At 43.5% G+C, this 14,674-nt stretch overlaps 1 protein-coding gene across 1 annotated transcript; it reads left to right on the forward strand.

The window, feature by feature from the left end:
- Window positions 1-8,753: 8,753 nt before the first annotated feature.
- Window positions 8,754-10,139, forward strand: LOC117744281 (D(1C) dopamine receptor-like). Its single transcript, XM_034552476.1, has one exon. It carries the CDS (start codon window positions 8,919-8,921, stop codon window positions 10,137-10,139), a length of 1,221 nt encoding a protein of 406 aa, XP_034408367.1. The 5' UTR covers window positions 8,754-8,918.
- Window positions 10,140-14,674: the final 4,535 nt, after the last annotated feature.

Genomic DNA, 14,674 nt, shown 5'->3' on the forward strand with positions numbered 1-14,674 from the left:
ATAGGGCGTATCCTCTAGAAAATACTAATTCTTACAATGTGTTATGTATTCTAATCTGTGCGTGTGAATGTAAGGAAACATCTACAAAACAAAAACTAGTTATGTCGATTATTGTCGGTTCTCCTTGTTGCTTTTATTCCTATTTGTAAATGTCCACGTCCCAAACCAGCGGGTGCAGGTGCTTCAGCTCTGACAGCTGATTCTAAACACCTGCTGCGATGCTGGAGGACAAATTTGCAGCACGAGTATTAGACAAAAAAAAAAATGACCTCATAAATTGATCCCCTACTGATATTTTTTAAACAATCGTGACCCGTACTGAACCTCCCCCGGCTGTCTTAACATGACTGCTTCACACTGACGTTTTTTAAAATTTTTTTACAGTGCATCCGTCTGTGCCTGCTGTAAAAGCAGAACAGGCTGTCTGTGTGTCTTTGTGTCAGTGTTGTTGCTGAGTGCAGTGACCTGGGGTTACACTCTGTTCCCGTTAGGGTAAATATCCCTCTATTAGCAACAAGTGGTCTGAAAGCTCTGATCCCCTCAGAGCTGCTGGCTGCTGGAAGCTTTTAGAGGGAGAAAGTGAGGAGAGAGTGAGGAGAGAGGGAGAGCGGCTTCATCTGTTTAACCCTCTCAGTGACCGCTTGTGTCTTTCTGATCCAGTCGGGTTGAGAACAGAGGCACCGACCGGAGCCACGTAGCTTACGCTCGCAGACACAAAAGCAACACACAAAGCAACACAAAAGCGACACACGAGCGACGGATGAAGCCTTAGAACATCCGGACCCTTCGCTTTCTAAGCCTTTGTGTTCAATTCGAATGTATTAATCGGATTCAAAGTTCACATTATTTCATTGTGGCCAATATCGCAGTGGGAACTGGTCCTACACTGGACCGCATGTGCAAAGGAAAAACATAGCAGAGACGTCAGCATCAAACAGATATAAACATGGACCTCACTGATTCATTGTTTATTGTATTTATTGTGTGAGCGGGTGATACAGATCTGTCATCCGTGCAGGTAAGGCCAAAGCAATCAATACAGAACACAACCAAAGATCCAACAAAGACTGAACCAGAGGACGTAAAAACAAACTATCCTGACGAGATGGGCGAAAACGCTCAGGTGAGGGAAATTAGGTGATTAGGCAGGAGAACATGCAGGGAGCTGATTGGCTGAGAAAGACACAGCGAGCAAGGAAGGATTAATGAGGCCAATGAGCCAATGAGCTCACTATATCGTCCAATACACTTCCCTGGATAGTACGGAGTAGTGAGTGACTCTGTCACTTGCCTCCAGATTTACAGGAGCCAGCTTCCATGTTGACTGTAAGTTAGTCCAAACTTACAGTAAGACACCAAAGATTGTACCAAAAAAAAACCTGACAAGATAGCAGTGCATCATCAACATATTACTTTAATAAAACGTGCGTGTTCATTGAAAAACAGGTGGTCGATGCCTCTAGGATACATGTGAAGAGTTACCCATTTATCTGTTGCAGATATCAGAGCTGCAACATTTAAATGTAGGAAAGCAAGAATTATGAATGATTATCTGAGGCCAGACAAACGTTTATTTTTTAGAAAATATAACAAAAAAAGTGAGACGGGCAAAATGGTTTATGTACATCTTGTTTCTCTCAATTTTTGAATACACAGTCACTGACGGTGAATAGACAAGTGAGTTCGGGCTAATTTCACACACACACTCCCACGCACACACACACACACACTCTGAATGACACAAGTGCACTTTCTCTGACCCCCCTCTACTTGTTCTTTTATAATCCGTGTGACAAAAACATAACCACAGATCCGAAATGGCTCCTGTCTGTACTCACTGTAAATATTTACGACTGAGGTTTCCTCATCTTCCTGTTCCTCAGACTTTCACTCGGCGTCACCGTCGGACCTAAAAGCTCTCCTCACTGTTGAGACTCCGGTCTGACAGCTCACTTTTTGCACGTCTCCAGATTTACAGAAGCCAGCTTCCGTGTTGAGTGTAAGTTATGGTCCATATTTACAGGAAGACACCAAAGATCAGTTGGTGCTCGTACCCCGAAAGAAATGAGAAGAAAGTGGTGCATCTTCAACATATTACTGAGTAAAACAAAGAGAAATATTTGACACATTTTCATTCATTGAATAGATTCTTGTTTTTTTATTTCTTTGAATGAGTCACTGAAATATGATTGAGGTTTTTAAATCGGGCAAACGTCTAAATATAGTGCACACACACACACACACTCACACTCCTCTCAGCCTCTCAGCAGCCAGGGGCTAGAGACCACCTGTGTGTGTGTGTGTGTGTGTGTGTGTGTGTGTGTGCGTGTGTGTGTGTTTTCTTGGTGACCCTGCCGTGTGTTTGCTGTCAAACAGCAGGATTTATGACTGGACCGCTTTCTCAATCTCACTGTTTCTGTCAAAATCACAGAGGTAAATAAGCGTTCAAACCAAATTGTACAAATGCTCAATTAGTACAAGTTGCACTTTTTTTTCCTGGAAAGTAAAAATATTAACTGTAAAGATCTTGGAATCCTCTAAAATCTAGTGATGCGTTATTGTCACTGTCGTTGGAAAGCCTCATTTCAGAATGACGGGCAAACTCTCTTGAACCGTGAAATGATGTCTGTAAGAGTTTATAAGCCTAATTATGATCCAAAGTCTACTTAATTCATAAAAATATAATAATTGTATGTCCTCATCTTGCTGGGTTTGGACATATGGATTTGTATTGAGCTCAGCTGATACAAAAACAAAATGATTGAGTCATTACAATGTTTGTATACAATGCTCCTGAATTTACCCTTAAGTCCAGGAGGGAAACACACAATCTCCTTAAAGGTAAAATGAACCTGACAGTGAAGTTTTCAAAACTTAGAGCCAACAAGGCAAGAACTAACTCCAAATCACATAAGATCTAAAACCAACATGGCTACGATAACATATTTATCTCTCGCTCTCTCTCTCTCTCTCTTTCTCACACACACACACATACACACACACACACACACACACACACACACACACACACACACACACACACACACACACACACTTGTCCTCCAGGTTCAGCAGTGGGTCAGCATGAGACATTTCCAGACTAAGCACTTCAACTTTAATACTAACTTACCAGCAGGTTTATATTTTTAGAAGCCCTTCACTGACCTTACTTCTCATTAGCCAATCACAATGGTCTGTTTATGCATAATGACGTCAGGTGGTTAATAAGCAACGGCAATGCAAAAAAACTAAAATAAAAAAAACACTTAGAGAGGAAAACTGTTGCCTTTTTTTTCCACGATTGTTGCCACGAGGAGGTTGAGACATTTCTGCATCAAATGCTGGATGAGGGGTTTTGTGGTCCAGCTTCGCTTCCCGAGGGAAACATTTCATCATCTGGAACTACAAGGCCCGACTTGGTGGAAACACTTTTTCAAAAGCACATTTCTGACAATGCCAGAGGATTTTTTTTTTTTTTTTTTGTTGCCAAATTGAAAGCTAACTCTGACAAAGGATTTTGACAAATTCGACAATTTTAAACGACCCACAGAGAGGTTTTGTTTGCCAGGAACCTTTTCTCTGCCGAGCGTGATGGGCAAATATGGGTTTCCTACAAATAGAACCGATTGACATGCTCAAACCACGTTGGTTGCTTAGAAATGGTCGACAGACAGTCACGCTTTAAACAAATCTCCAGTTTTACGTTGGTTATTTGAGAACATATTGAGAGTTATCAGATGTGTCCTCTTTGACCCACTGGACTCACTGTTTGTTTACAACCTGTCGTGTATACCGCCACGGATAACTACGAAAAAAAAGAAGATGCAGGTTGTAAAAACAAAATATATCTGCTGACAATATTGAAGCGTATTTAACGTACAGGGACAAATTTGCTCAGTGCGATGTATTCGTCTCCTCAAACAACATTACGAGTCTCTACAAGTTGTTGTCATGGTGAACTGCAGCGTCGCTGCCTGTGAGGAAGAAGGTCAATCTAATGGGCGATTTTAAGGTGCTGGTGGAAACTATTTTGTCAGCAGATGACACAATTCTCTCTCCAGTGGATTCATCATTTGTGTAAACTCTACGGAGCTTGGAAGAGAAAATGGCAGTTTTCATTTTGTCTTCTCCCTTTTTCTACTCATCCAGAGGAGCTGGCAGGTGAGCCGCGCCCTGCGAGCCGCGGCGCTCTGTTGATGTTAGCGAGAGGCCTCCAACAGGCCGAGACACTCACCTTTTAGATGGTTCATGCAAGTTCAGCTCTTCTCCGCATACACACAAACAACGCTGACACGCACACACACACACACACACACACACACACACACACACACACACGCACACACACACACACACACACACACACACATACAGGCCTTTGATGCAACAGCCGGTAGGCTACGAGCTGGCAGGCTGAGGGAGCTGGAAACATTTCTTAACAGTTCAAATGTTTGTTCCTATCTCACACAGTTATGTACATTCAAACATGCACAAACACACACGCAAAGGCATGCAAAGACTAAAAGAGTATGCACACGCTTACACACACAAACACACACACACACACACGCACACGCACACGGGTGTAACTAGAGGTGATGAGGAGCAGCCCTCCTGCGTCAGAGATGACTGCCCTCACCACGCAGCAAAGTGCAACACACACATGCACACACACACACACACACACACACACACATAAAAGTGTACTTCTAGCAACCACAAATAATTACAGATGTTGCCATGAATCGTGGTTGCGGCTGCATCTGCTTGTTACCGGGGTTTTGCTTGAGGCTCACTATTACTATTAAAATGATGAGTCATATTTCTCGTGGGTTATTGTATTGTTTTCACTGTGCATCTCTATATATCTCTCTGTCTCTCTCAAATTCAAATTCAATAGGCATGATATGGGCATGAAAGTTCCCAGAAAGGTGTTGCCACAGCATCGAAATGCAAAGTGTTGCAAGAAAAAAAGAAAGAAATACAAATTAGCGTCTTCCATCAACTCGCACAAAATGGAGAGAGGTCTTCGGGAATTTGTTTTAATTGGGTACATTTGAGATGTTCTTTCATGCCAGTGTTGGCCATGTTTCCCGACAAGCATTTGCACGTTATGGGAATATCGTCCAAGAACTTCTTTCGCAATTGAGGACGTTTTATCCGATTTATCCAAACGTTGCCGTTTCCAAACAGATCTTCTAAGCGAGTACTTGAAAATACACATTAAAATACGGAAAACAAAACATGGCTAATAACAGTCTCTCTGTCTCAACCCAGAACAAAATGGCCGCCCGCCCGGAGCCAGGTTCTGCTCCAGGTTTCTTCCCAGTAAAGGGGAGTTTTTCTTTGTCGCCATCTCACTCGTGCTCGCTCATAAGGGAACGCGTGAGAACCGAGGAGAGTATACCTTTTATTAAACCTTAAAAAATGTAAAACTTCAAAGAGAACGTCGAGGATCTGAGGACCGCACACAATGTTGTAACACTAAAGGCCTAAAACTAATTATTCCCTCAAAGATTGAAGTAAAAGACCTGACCTTTTCATGATCTCACAGCTCTCTGAAGGTGTGTGAATCGAGAACAGTTTAATTCAAAGGCTTTAGGGCAGCATTGGAATCAATGCTTTGATCCCTCAAGAGGAATGGCGTCGCTGACACTGTGCCAATAGTGGAGCTTCCTTCTCCCCCCTCAGATGTGCTGCCTTACACAGTTTCAATCACACGAGAAGCCAAATATATTAGATTTGAGTGGCATGCATGTTTTAACCCATTGCAGCTTTTCCATGTTGGCAGACTTTCCATCAGACTGAAGACCGTTTGCAATGAGGGATGCAGCGCTATTGATAAGTATGCATCAGTCAATCACCTGCCAATCAATTGTGTTCTATTGATAACATAGCCCAAAGTCAACAATCAGAATCAGAATCAGAATCAGAAACTTTTAATAGCCAAGTAGGTTTACACCTACAAGGAACTTAGCGTGGTGTGGGTGGTGCAACATAGGACATCAGACATAACAAGCAACAACAGTAGACAACAAATAAACGATCAACAAAGTGCAGACGAGACATAGAATGACATGTCAAATGTACAGTGTAAGATAAAGTGCAATTATAAAGTGTATGTAGTGTTTAAGTTAAACAACGGCCTCCTGTTGGAGTTGCGTTAGTTACCAACGGATGAGTCCACCAGTAACGCTCCGTTTGGACTTGGTTTGGTCTCCACCAACTCCTGAGCGAAAAAATATACGTCTCTCTCGCCGCTATACACGCTCCAACTGAGCCTGCTTTTGGCTGCCGAGCAGGTCGGGTACCACAACCAGATGGTAGATGTGTTGCAAAACCAAAACTATGATCAGAAAGCTCTGTGAAGCTTCAGTGTGTTCATCACAAACGTGATATGATATGCCCATGAATCAATAGCTTTAAACTTGAACCACATTTACTTCTCCGAAACACTCCTGGTCACATGTTGTCCAATGTTGTAGCCTTTAGATTGATTGGTTGGAGTTTCAGGACACAACGGCAGACAGGTGGCGCCACCTGGTGGCTGCAAAGTGTCTGCTGTGGGAAAAAGTCTAAATAACATGGTGTCCAAATTCACCTTCATCATCACAGGTCATTTCTTTGCCTTGAATCCAGACTCTCAGTTGACTAAACTCTAGCACCATAGTTATTTACTTAATACGCAATCCATCATATCTTCCTTCATTAGAGCTCTATCAATAGCAGAGAAAGATTCATAAAGGAGATAAAATTAAGGTGTCTACCATCAGTCTTAAAGCTATTTTGGGCAGGCAGCTTTCAGAGGATTCATACAGATGTTCAGCTCAACTTTAATGAAAGTGTCTCATGTGTGTTTATGAAATAATATAACCTTCAGACAATGCATGTTTGCATTCATGCATCTTCTGAGACTGCCAGGTCTCGTCGAGCTTCACCTGAAAGATGCTCTATACAATATTGGATTGAGACAGTATATTACTTATAAAATAAGTATATTTTGGCATTCTGTCCCTTCAATATTGAGCCATCCCTAAATTCTGTTCACTCTCAGCTGACACCAGCAGAGGGCCTCATAGCGACTCCAGAAATATCAGAAGTTCAGAAGAACATGGCTTTTAATGCCTTTAATGGTTAAACAGCACATGCACTACAGAGATCTCGAGACAGACTTTAACCTCATAAGATGCTAACTGATTAGAAATGTGATTACATCTTTTTCTACCAAGCATATATGGCCATTCAGTGTAATCTTAATGTTTAATGTTAATGTTTTTTAATCAGTTCATTATTGGTGTTTTTTTTCAATTGTTTTTATGAGAATGTGCTGGAAAATGAACCTTCTCTTTCATTACAATAATGTAATATCAAATACACGTTGGCCATTAAGATATAATTTAAGGGATGATCATGTGGACTGGAACACTTAAATCCCTCAATCTAAGAATTTTATGTTGATTTAGATGGTTAAGGAGTTTTTTTTAGTTCACCACAACAACAACAACAAGCTTGAATGTGCGTCATTGAGCTGCCCAGTGTACTGAAGTGTTTATGCTGTGCTTGTGTGTGTGTGTGTGCGCGTGTGTGTGGGTGTGCATGTGTGCGTGTGTGTGTGTGTGTGTGTGTGTGTGTGCATTCAAAAGTGGGATATGAATAGTGTTCAGTGAACAGGTTTATTGCTGCATGTTTTGTTCAAGTCTCTATTCTCAAGTCAAATATGTTTACGAAAACAAATTCTGTAAATATTCTGTTTCTATCTGAGATTATTAGATAATGCAGATTATTATAATGAGTTGCTTCTATTATCATCGTAAATATTATAGTAATTAGTCTGTATTGTTAATGATTTCTTTTACCTGCATGATATTTGGATACCCTAATGACAAAAACCTCACTGTTCCTGGTAAAGAACTGCACACCATTTTAGATTGAGTTAAAAATAGTAGTGAAGAAATTAATTGTATTGTCATATTCGTCTTCTTCTTTTGAAACTTGTTTATTTCTCACAGAAAAGCGCACGAGAACGAATATAAATATGTGCCTTACGCAGAGTTCCTCGGCCATAAATCGTGATTATCTCATAATTCAGAGATTACATTTTTATAAAAAATATATATACATATTTCTGGACTCTAAAACGATAAAAACGCTCGACGCTGCACTGGATGGCACCAACCTGTGCTGAGGAGGGAGCGATCCCCGCAGAGGGGTCCACCACCTGACGGTGAGTCTGAGCTTCACACGAGAGGTGAGTCAGTGTGAGTCAGACCGGGACCAGAGACCGGGACCAGAGACCTTCTCGCTCCCGGTGGAGACATCAACCTTCGACAGGATTTATTAGCATCTCCGCTATTAAGTTATTATCACATGTTTTTTTTTAAAAAAAGAAAGAAAATCTCTATTATTATTCCAAATTTCGGAGGATAAAATACTCGCGCAGCTCTCTTCTGGGTATTGCTTTGCCTTTTCTCTTTCGGACAAAGGATTTGAAAGAAAGAAAGAAAAGAAGATGGATTTTTATTGAAGACACTTTCTCTTACTTGTTTTTATTCTTCACTGAGAGATGGTTTGTGCGTCCGCGGCAGCTGGACAGAAGAGAAGCGGATATTAATAACCACCTCTTACCACATTGGGGGGAAAACATGGACAACTACAAGATGTGGCGTAATTTCACCCAAGTTCTGTCGGAGCTGGACGGGACGGGCGGCGAGGAGGAGGAGGAGGGAAGCGGCGGTGTAGCCAACGGGGGACTGCGCGTCCTCGTCGGCTGCGTCCTCTTCCTGCTCATCGTGTCCACGCTGCTCGGGAACACGCTGGTGTGCGCCGCGGTGGTCCGGTTCCGCCACCTGCGCTCCAAGGTCACCAACTTCTTCGTCATCTCGCTGGCCGTGTCCGACCTGTTCGTGGCCGTGCTCGTGATGCCCTGGGAGGCCATCACCGAGGTGACCGGCACGTGGCTGTTCGGACGCTTCTGCGGGGTCTGGATCGCCTTCGACATCATGTGCTCCACGGCCTCCATCTTGAACCTGTGCATAATCAGCGTGGACCGCTACTGGGCCATCGCCAGCCCCTTCAAGTACGAGCGGAAGATGACTCACCGCGTGGCGTTTGTCATGATCGGGGTGGCGTGGTCGCTGTCCATCCTGATCTCTTTCATCCCGGTGCAGCTCAACTGGCATCAGGTCGGGGAGGAGGAAGGCGAGGCGGTGGAGGAAGTGGTGGAAATGATGGTGGCCGGTGGCAGGAATTTCACAAACAGCAGCAACCTCAACGCCAGCGCCGGCGCCAAGAGCTGCGTCGCCAACCTGAACAAAACCTACGCCATCTCCTCCTCCCTCATCAGCTTCTACATCCCAGTGGTGATCATGATCGCCACCTACACCCGGATCTACCGGATCGCCCAGACTCAAATACGCCGGATCACGTCTTTGGAGAGGGCGGCGGAGCAGGCCCAGAACCAAGGCCACGGAGTGAACCGGAACCAGCAGCAGCAGCAGCAGCAGCAGCAGCAGCACAGGCCCAACGAGGAGGCCTCACTGAAGTCGTCGTTTAAGAAGGAAACCAAAGTCCTGAAGACTCTCTCCATCATCATGGGGGTGTTTGTCTTCTGCTGGCTGCCGTTCTTCGTCCTCAACTGCACGGTGCCGTTCTGCGACCCGCCCTGCGTCAGCGACACCACCTTCTCCGTCTTCGTCTGGTTCGGCTGGGCCAACTCCTCCCTCAACCCGGTCATCTACGCGTTCAACGCCGACTTCCGCCGGGCCTTCGCCACCATTCTGGGTTGCAACCAGATGTGCTCCAACAACGCGGTGGAGGCCGTGAACTTCAGCGACGAGCTCGCTTCTTACCACCACGACACGACGCTCCACAAGGAGACGCTGGTGCCCACGCAGCCGCAGCAACACCCGCGCGCCATTAACGTCGGGTCCGACCACCTGGAGGACATGAGCCCCCAGTTTGACGAGGAGTCGATCATCTCCAACGGTTCCCAGAGCCACGACGGACTGCCGCTGCTTCCAGCCACCGTCCAGCTCGAGGATGAGCCGGAAATCTCCTTGGAAACGATCACGGCGTTCACGTCGGCGGCGGGGCTCGAGAGCGACGCTCTGCTACCAGGACAAGTCCACCAGGACGAATAGGACAGAAAGTGCATGGAGCTGGCAGCCGTAACCAAACAGGAAGTTATGCGGTGTTGCCTTCAAAATAAAGGCATACACTTGAAGTTAACGGCAATCAAACATTTACTCCCAAATGGTTGCTTTTTATTTCATTTGAAATATCGGAGGACTTCATAGTCCAGCTGCTCATAAATATCTGGTGAAACATACCACAAAGGAGCCCCCGACTGTAAAGCATAAGCTCCAGATAAAATGCCAATGTCAGACTTTACAGATTGTTTTCCATGTGACTGCTGGATTGTTCTGTTCAGTTTTTGTGTTTGCACTTGTTTAAATGGAAGCAGATTTAGTTTGATTCAATTAGAGCAACTTGACACAGTAAGATAAGAGATTAAAGAAGCTGTATTTATTATTCTGAACATTATATAGCAGCAAACAACTAAAGAGGAAGCAGAGTAATGTCTCCCTGAGCCGAGGATGAAGTCACTCTCCCTCTGTGTGTGTGTTGTTATCCAAACACCTCCTTTTTGTTGTTCACACAGCCGGGTAGTGAGTGCTTTTAGTGCATGTTAGTGCATGGATGTGCACGTGAGCGTAGCCCCACTGGTTAGCTCACAGCCACCGACTGCTCTCATGCGGCGGGTCCAAGCGACTGCACAGTTGTGGAAGCGTAGCATCCACCGCCCGGCTCCCCCTTCAGGTAAACACTGCTCGCTCTTTCGGGTCTCTTTTGCTGCTGCTGTTGTTGTTGTTGTTGTTGTTGTGGTTGTTTGCAATGTTAGTGCTGTTAGCACTGTTAGCTGTGAGCAGGAGGCTCGCCCTCGCCATGTTGAGAGCCTTTGAGAGGCAATCAAAAATGCTCCCGATCTCGGTATCTCTGCACCTTTTAAACAATGATTTTATTCCACTGAAGCACTGGATTCAATTTCTGTAAAATATCTGCTAATGTCATGAAAAGAGGTTCATACAATTTGACGGTGAAGCTTTGAGTTTAAGGAGCTCCACTTCTTCTTAAGCAGGCGCCCAGTGAAGGACGTGCAGACCTTGTGAGTGTGAAGAAGGCCTGAAATGGAGAGTCAAAGTATACCAATAACCATTTTTTGCAACAACGACCGCTGCACATGTTTTTATGCCTTCTTTCACGTTTCTTACAACAGATTTCATCAGCGCAATCGTTTCGGTGGTCGGTTTATCATTTCTCAGGTTTTTCTCTTGAATGTATAATGTTTAAATTAAACGTGGCTGACGCTGTGCTTGTCGCTGTAGTGTTTCTGGTAGTACACAGCGTTCCGGGGGCGTACAGCGATTACAATACTTGCCCTCCACCCCCCACCGTTGTTTTGCTAATAATAAAAAATAAAAAAATCTAATATGCATGTTACTCAGAGGCAATCTGTAAACATTTGGTACAAGCTGTGCGGAACAACATCTGCTCGCAGCCAGAATATCAAACCTGGGGCGAAAGCTGAACGAAGGCGGCCAGACGGGCAGCCAGCCAACCTCAAAGAGCAACTCTACATATTACACAGGTATTAAGCGTCATCGACGAACAACGCCAGTTTATTAACTGGTGGTAAAAAAATGTTGTTTATTGAGGGATGGCATATTTGGAACACATATCACATCCTTTTTTTCCATAGTTTTCATTAACCAAAGTGAAATCTGAGGCAGTCCAAAGCAAAAGGAAATCAATCTAAAAAAAAAAAGATGGTGGTATTGTTGGTGGTAATTCAAGCATAATGTGTAGATACTGGGCTGAAATGCAGAATCATGATCCTTCCTTTCTTTTAAGACGATGATCCGGTTTGCAACAGGTTAGGAGTTCGTAGTGTCAGATTGCTGCTGAAGCTGCTTCATGCATTAGAGGACGGATGAGGCTGTTCATGGAGATCGGGTCCACAACAGAAACATATCCCCACGAGGGTGTGTCCAACCTCAGCTGCTCCATCACCTCACCAAGCCTCCATTCTTGTTTCTTGCACAAGGTCCTTGCAAAAAAAGAAAAAGAAAAGTCATCACCGAGGAATTACAGCGAAAGCCATTTAAATAACGAACGCAGAGAATTACCGAAGTCAGAGCGTGTTTAGCGGGTGATGAAGGTCAGAGCGTTGATCCTATACAGCTTTATGTTTTATCAGGAAAGTTCAGGCACATCGGAGCCAAAGAGGCTGCAGGAGGCTGCAGAGCGACGGAGGGGAGCTCCACACGTCTGGTCTGGAAACCTCTGAGTCACCAGGAGAACATGCAGCCTCCTGCTGCAGGTACATTATGCTGCTACTCTGCTGTGGACGCCATTTAACACACGCACGGCTCTGTGTGACGGTGCAAAGAAAACATCCGTCGGATGGAGGGACGGAGGATCTGTCAACTTTTAAAGAATACAAATACAACTACAAAAGATGTGCATTTCATTTTTTCATCTGTGGAGGTTGGATGAGAGCACAAGCTGCAATATGATTATTATATTTAAGAGTATGTGTTGTGGTTTTTGAACTGAGGATATGTTTCAGAAGTCTGCTAAACACTTAATAATGAGTCGGTAAAAAGGAGTTTGACTTCTCTGGGCTCCAAACATAAGTGACGTCACTATAGACAACATACTTTACATTTATTTGAATAAATTACTTTTTTTTGACACAAAAAACAAATGTATCTGTCTGTGCAGAGGCAATATATCATAAAATAGGATTTGTTGTGAGAACAATGCTTTACGATCATTTCAGTCATCCTCATCAATACTGTTTATTTATTTATTTCTATCTCAGTATTGATGTTATCCATGAGATAAGAGTTTCACCAACAGAATGAGCTTCTCATTCTTACATAATTAACTAACAAGAAGCCTTTATGTCAGGTCGGAAGAACCTCTCACGAATGCTTGATGGTGAATGAAAAAAAAGAAGAAAAGAAATTATAGATGAAAAAAGGATGACGCATTGTTTTTTCTTTTCCCAACATCTCTCTGCGTGCTCCTTTAATCTTCAGTCAGCAGTGGAGTTAAAACGGATCGGAGGCACCCGGGGGTGGGGGGGCAGCAGAGGGGACGACCCCCCCCCCCCGACCCCCACAGGTGTCTCCTCCTGGCAGAGTACATTAGTATGGTGGCTTGTGACTGAGAGAGATGTGTTGTAGATATATATTATATACTTCAGGAAGTTCCATAACACATAAAGGGTGTGTCGGTCGGGGCGGTTTGATGGATGGGAAGTGCGTCCAGAGATATTATTATTACATTTTATATTATTGTTCTATTGTTCTATATTGTTTTATTTATATATTATTATTTATTCTGAGGATGAGCTTTAACCAGACCTTAACAGACACATTTCTACCCTGGTGGACTGTAATGATTTATTATATTTCATTCCATTGTAGGCATGGCAGAATTGGAGCTGCGGTCGATGTTTTTATTATTATTAGTAAGCTTTCTTACTTCTGAGTGACCTTGAAGCTAAGTGGCAGCCACGATAAGAGTTGGTTTAATTCTCCAAATGCTCGGGACGAGAGCTTCAATGCTTCCTTTCTTATCTCCTTTAGCGAAGGATACATTGGACCATCTTTTACCAAAAGAAAGGAGATAACGCTGTCCCACAATTCCTTGCTGCATTCCACCGTTCATGAAAACAAACAATATGCTGATCTTGCATAAATTGAACAATCATGCACCGATTGGGATTCATGTCGACAAATATGAGTGTACAGTAACAACCATATTGTTTCACTTCTCTTTTTTATTCATATTTAAAACATGTAATAAATACATATATAACAAAAGAAAACAGCCCTGGTTTCTGGTCACAGTCAAGAGATAACGCCCCCCCCCCCCTTTTCACCTCAGGAGGGAAAATTAAAAACACATCTTCACTTCCCTTCTTTAAAAAGCCACATCTAATCACAAAAAATATCAAGACAGATATGTAAAGTAGACACTCAATATACGCTTTGAATATGGATATGTGAGACTTTTTTCTGAAAACTATTACATTGAATTATCTGGCTGACGCACAGATGATAATGAGATCCGCTCCACGACTCTCTACTGCTTCATCACGACGAGAGCATCACTCTGCACATGTATCCGTCTGGCCAGAACACCAGTGTGCAGCTACATTTGGAGGTCGAGAGTTAAATACATATAAGGTTTTTAAGCTCTATAGTAATCATGTAAAAATATTTGCAGTGCCGCATTAACAAACACACGCACACACACACACACACACACACACACACACACACACACACACACACACACACACACACACACACACACACACACACGCACCTCCCTGCCTTCCGTTTCCTTTACCTTTAGAGCTGCTGATGAAATGCAATCTGCATCGGCTCCATCCAGACAATAAATGACATCAGGCCACCACTTTGCATTTAAACCAGATATTAGTCTGCATCCTTTACATTTACATTACATTACATGTCATTTAGCTGATGCTTTTATCCAAAGCGACTTACAATAAGTGCATTACGAAGTGGAGTTACAGTGAGGTTAGATGTAGAGCAGTTTCTGGTGAAAATATAGTCAAGCATCCTCCGCATCTCCT

The sequence above is a fragment of the Cyclopterus lumpus genome, chromosome 15 (genome assembly GCF_009769545.1).
Source record: "Cyclopterus lumpus isolate fCycLum1 chromosome 15, fCycLum1.pri, whole genome shotgun sequence".
NCBI lineage: Eukaryota > Metazoa > Chordata > Actinopteri > Perciformes > Cyclopteridae > Cyclopterus > Cyclopterus lumpus.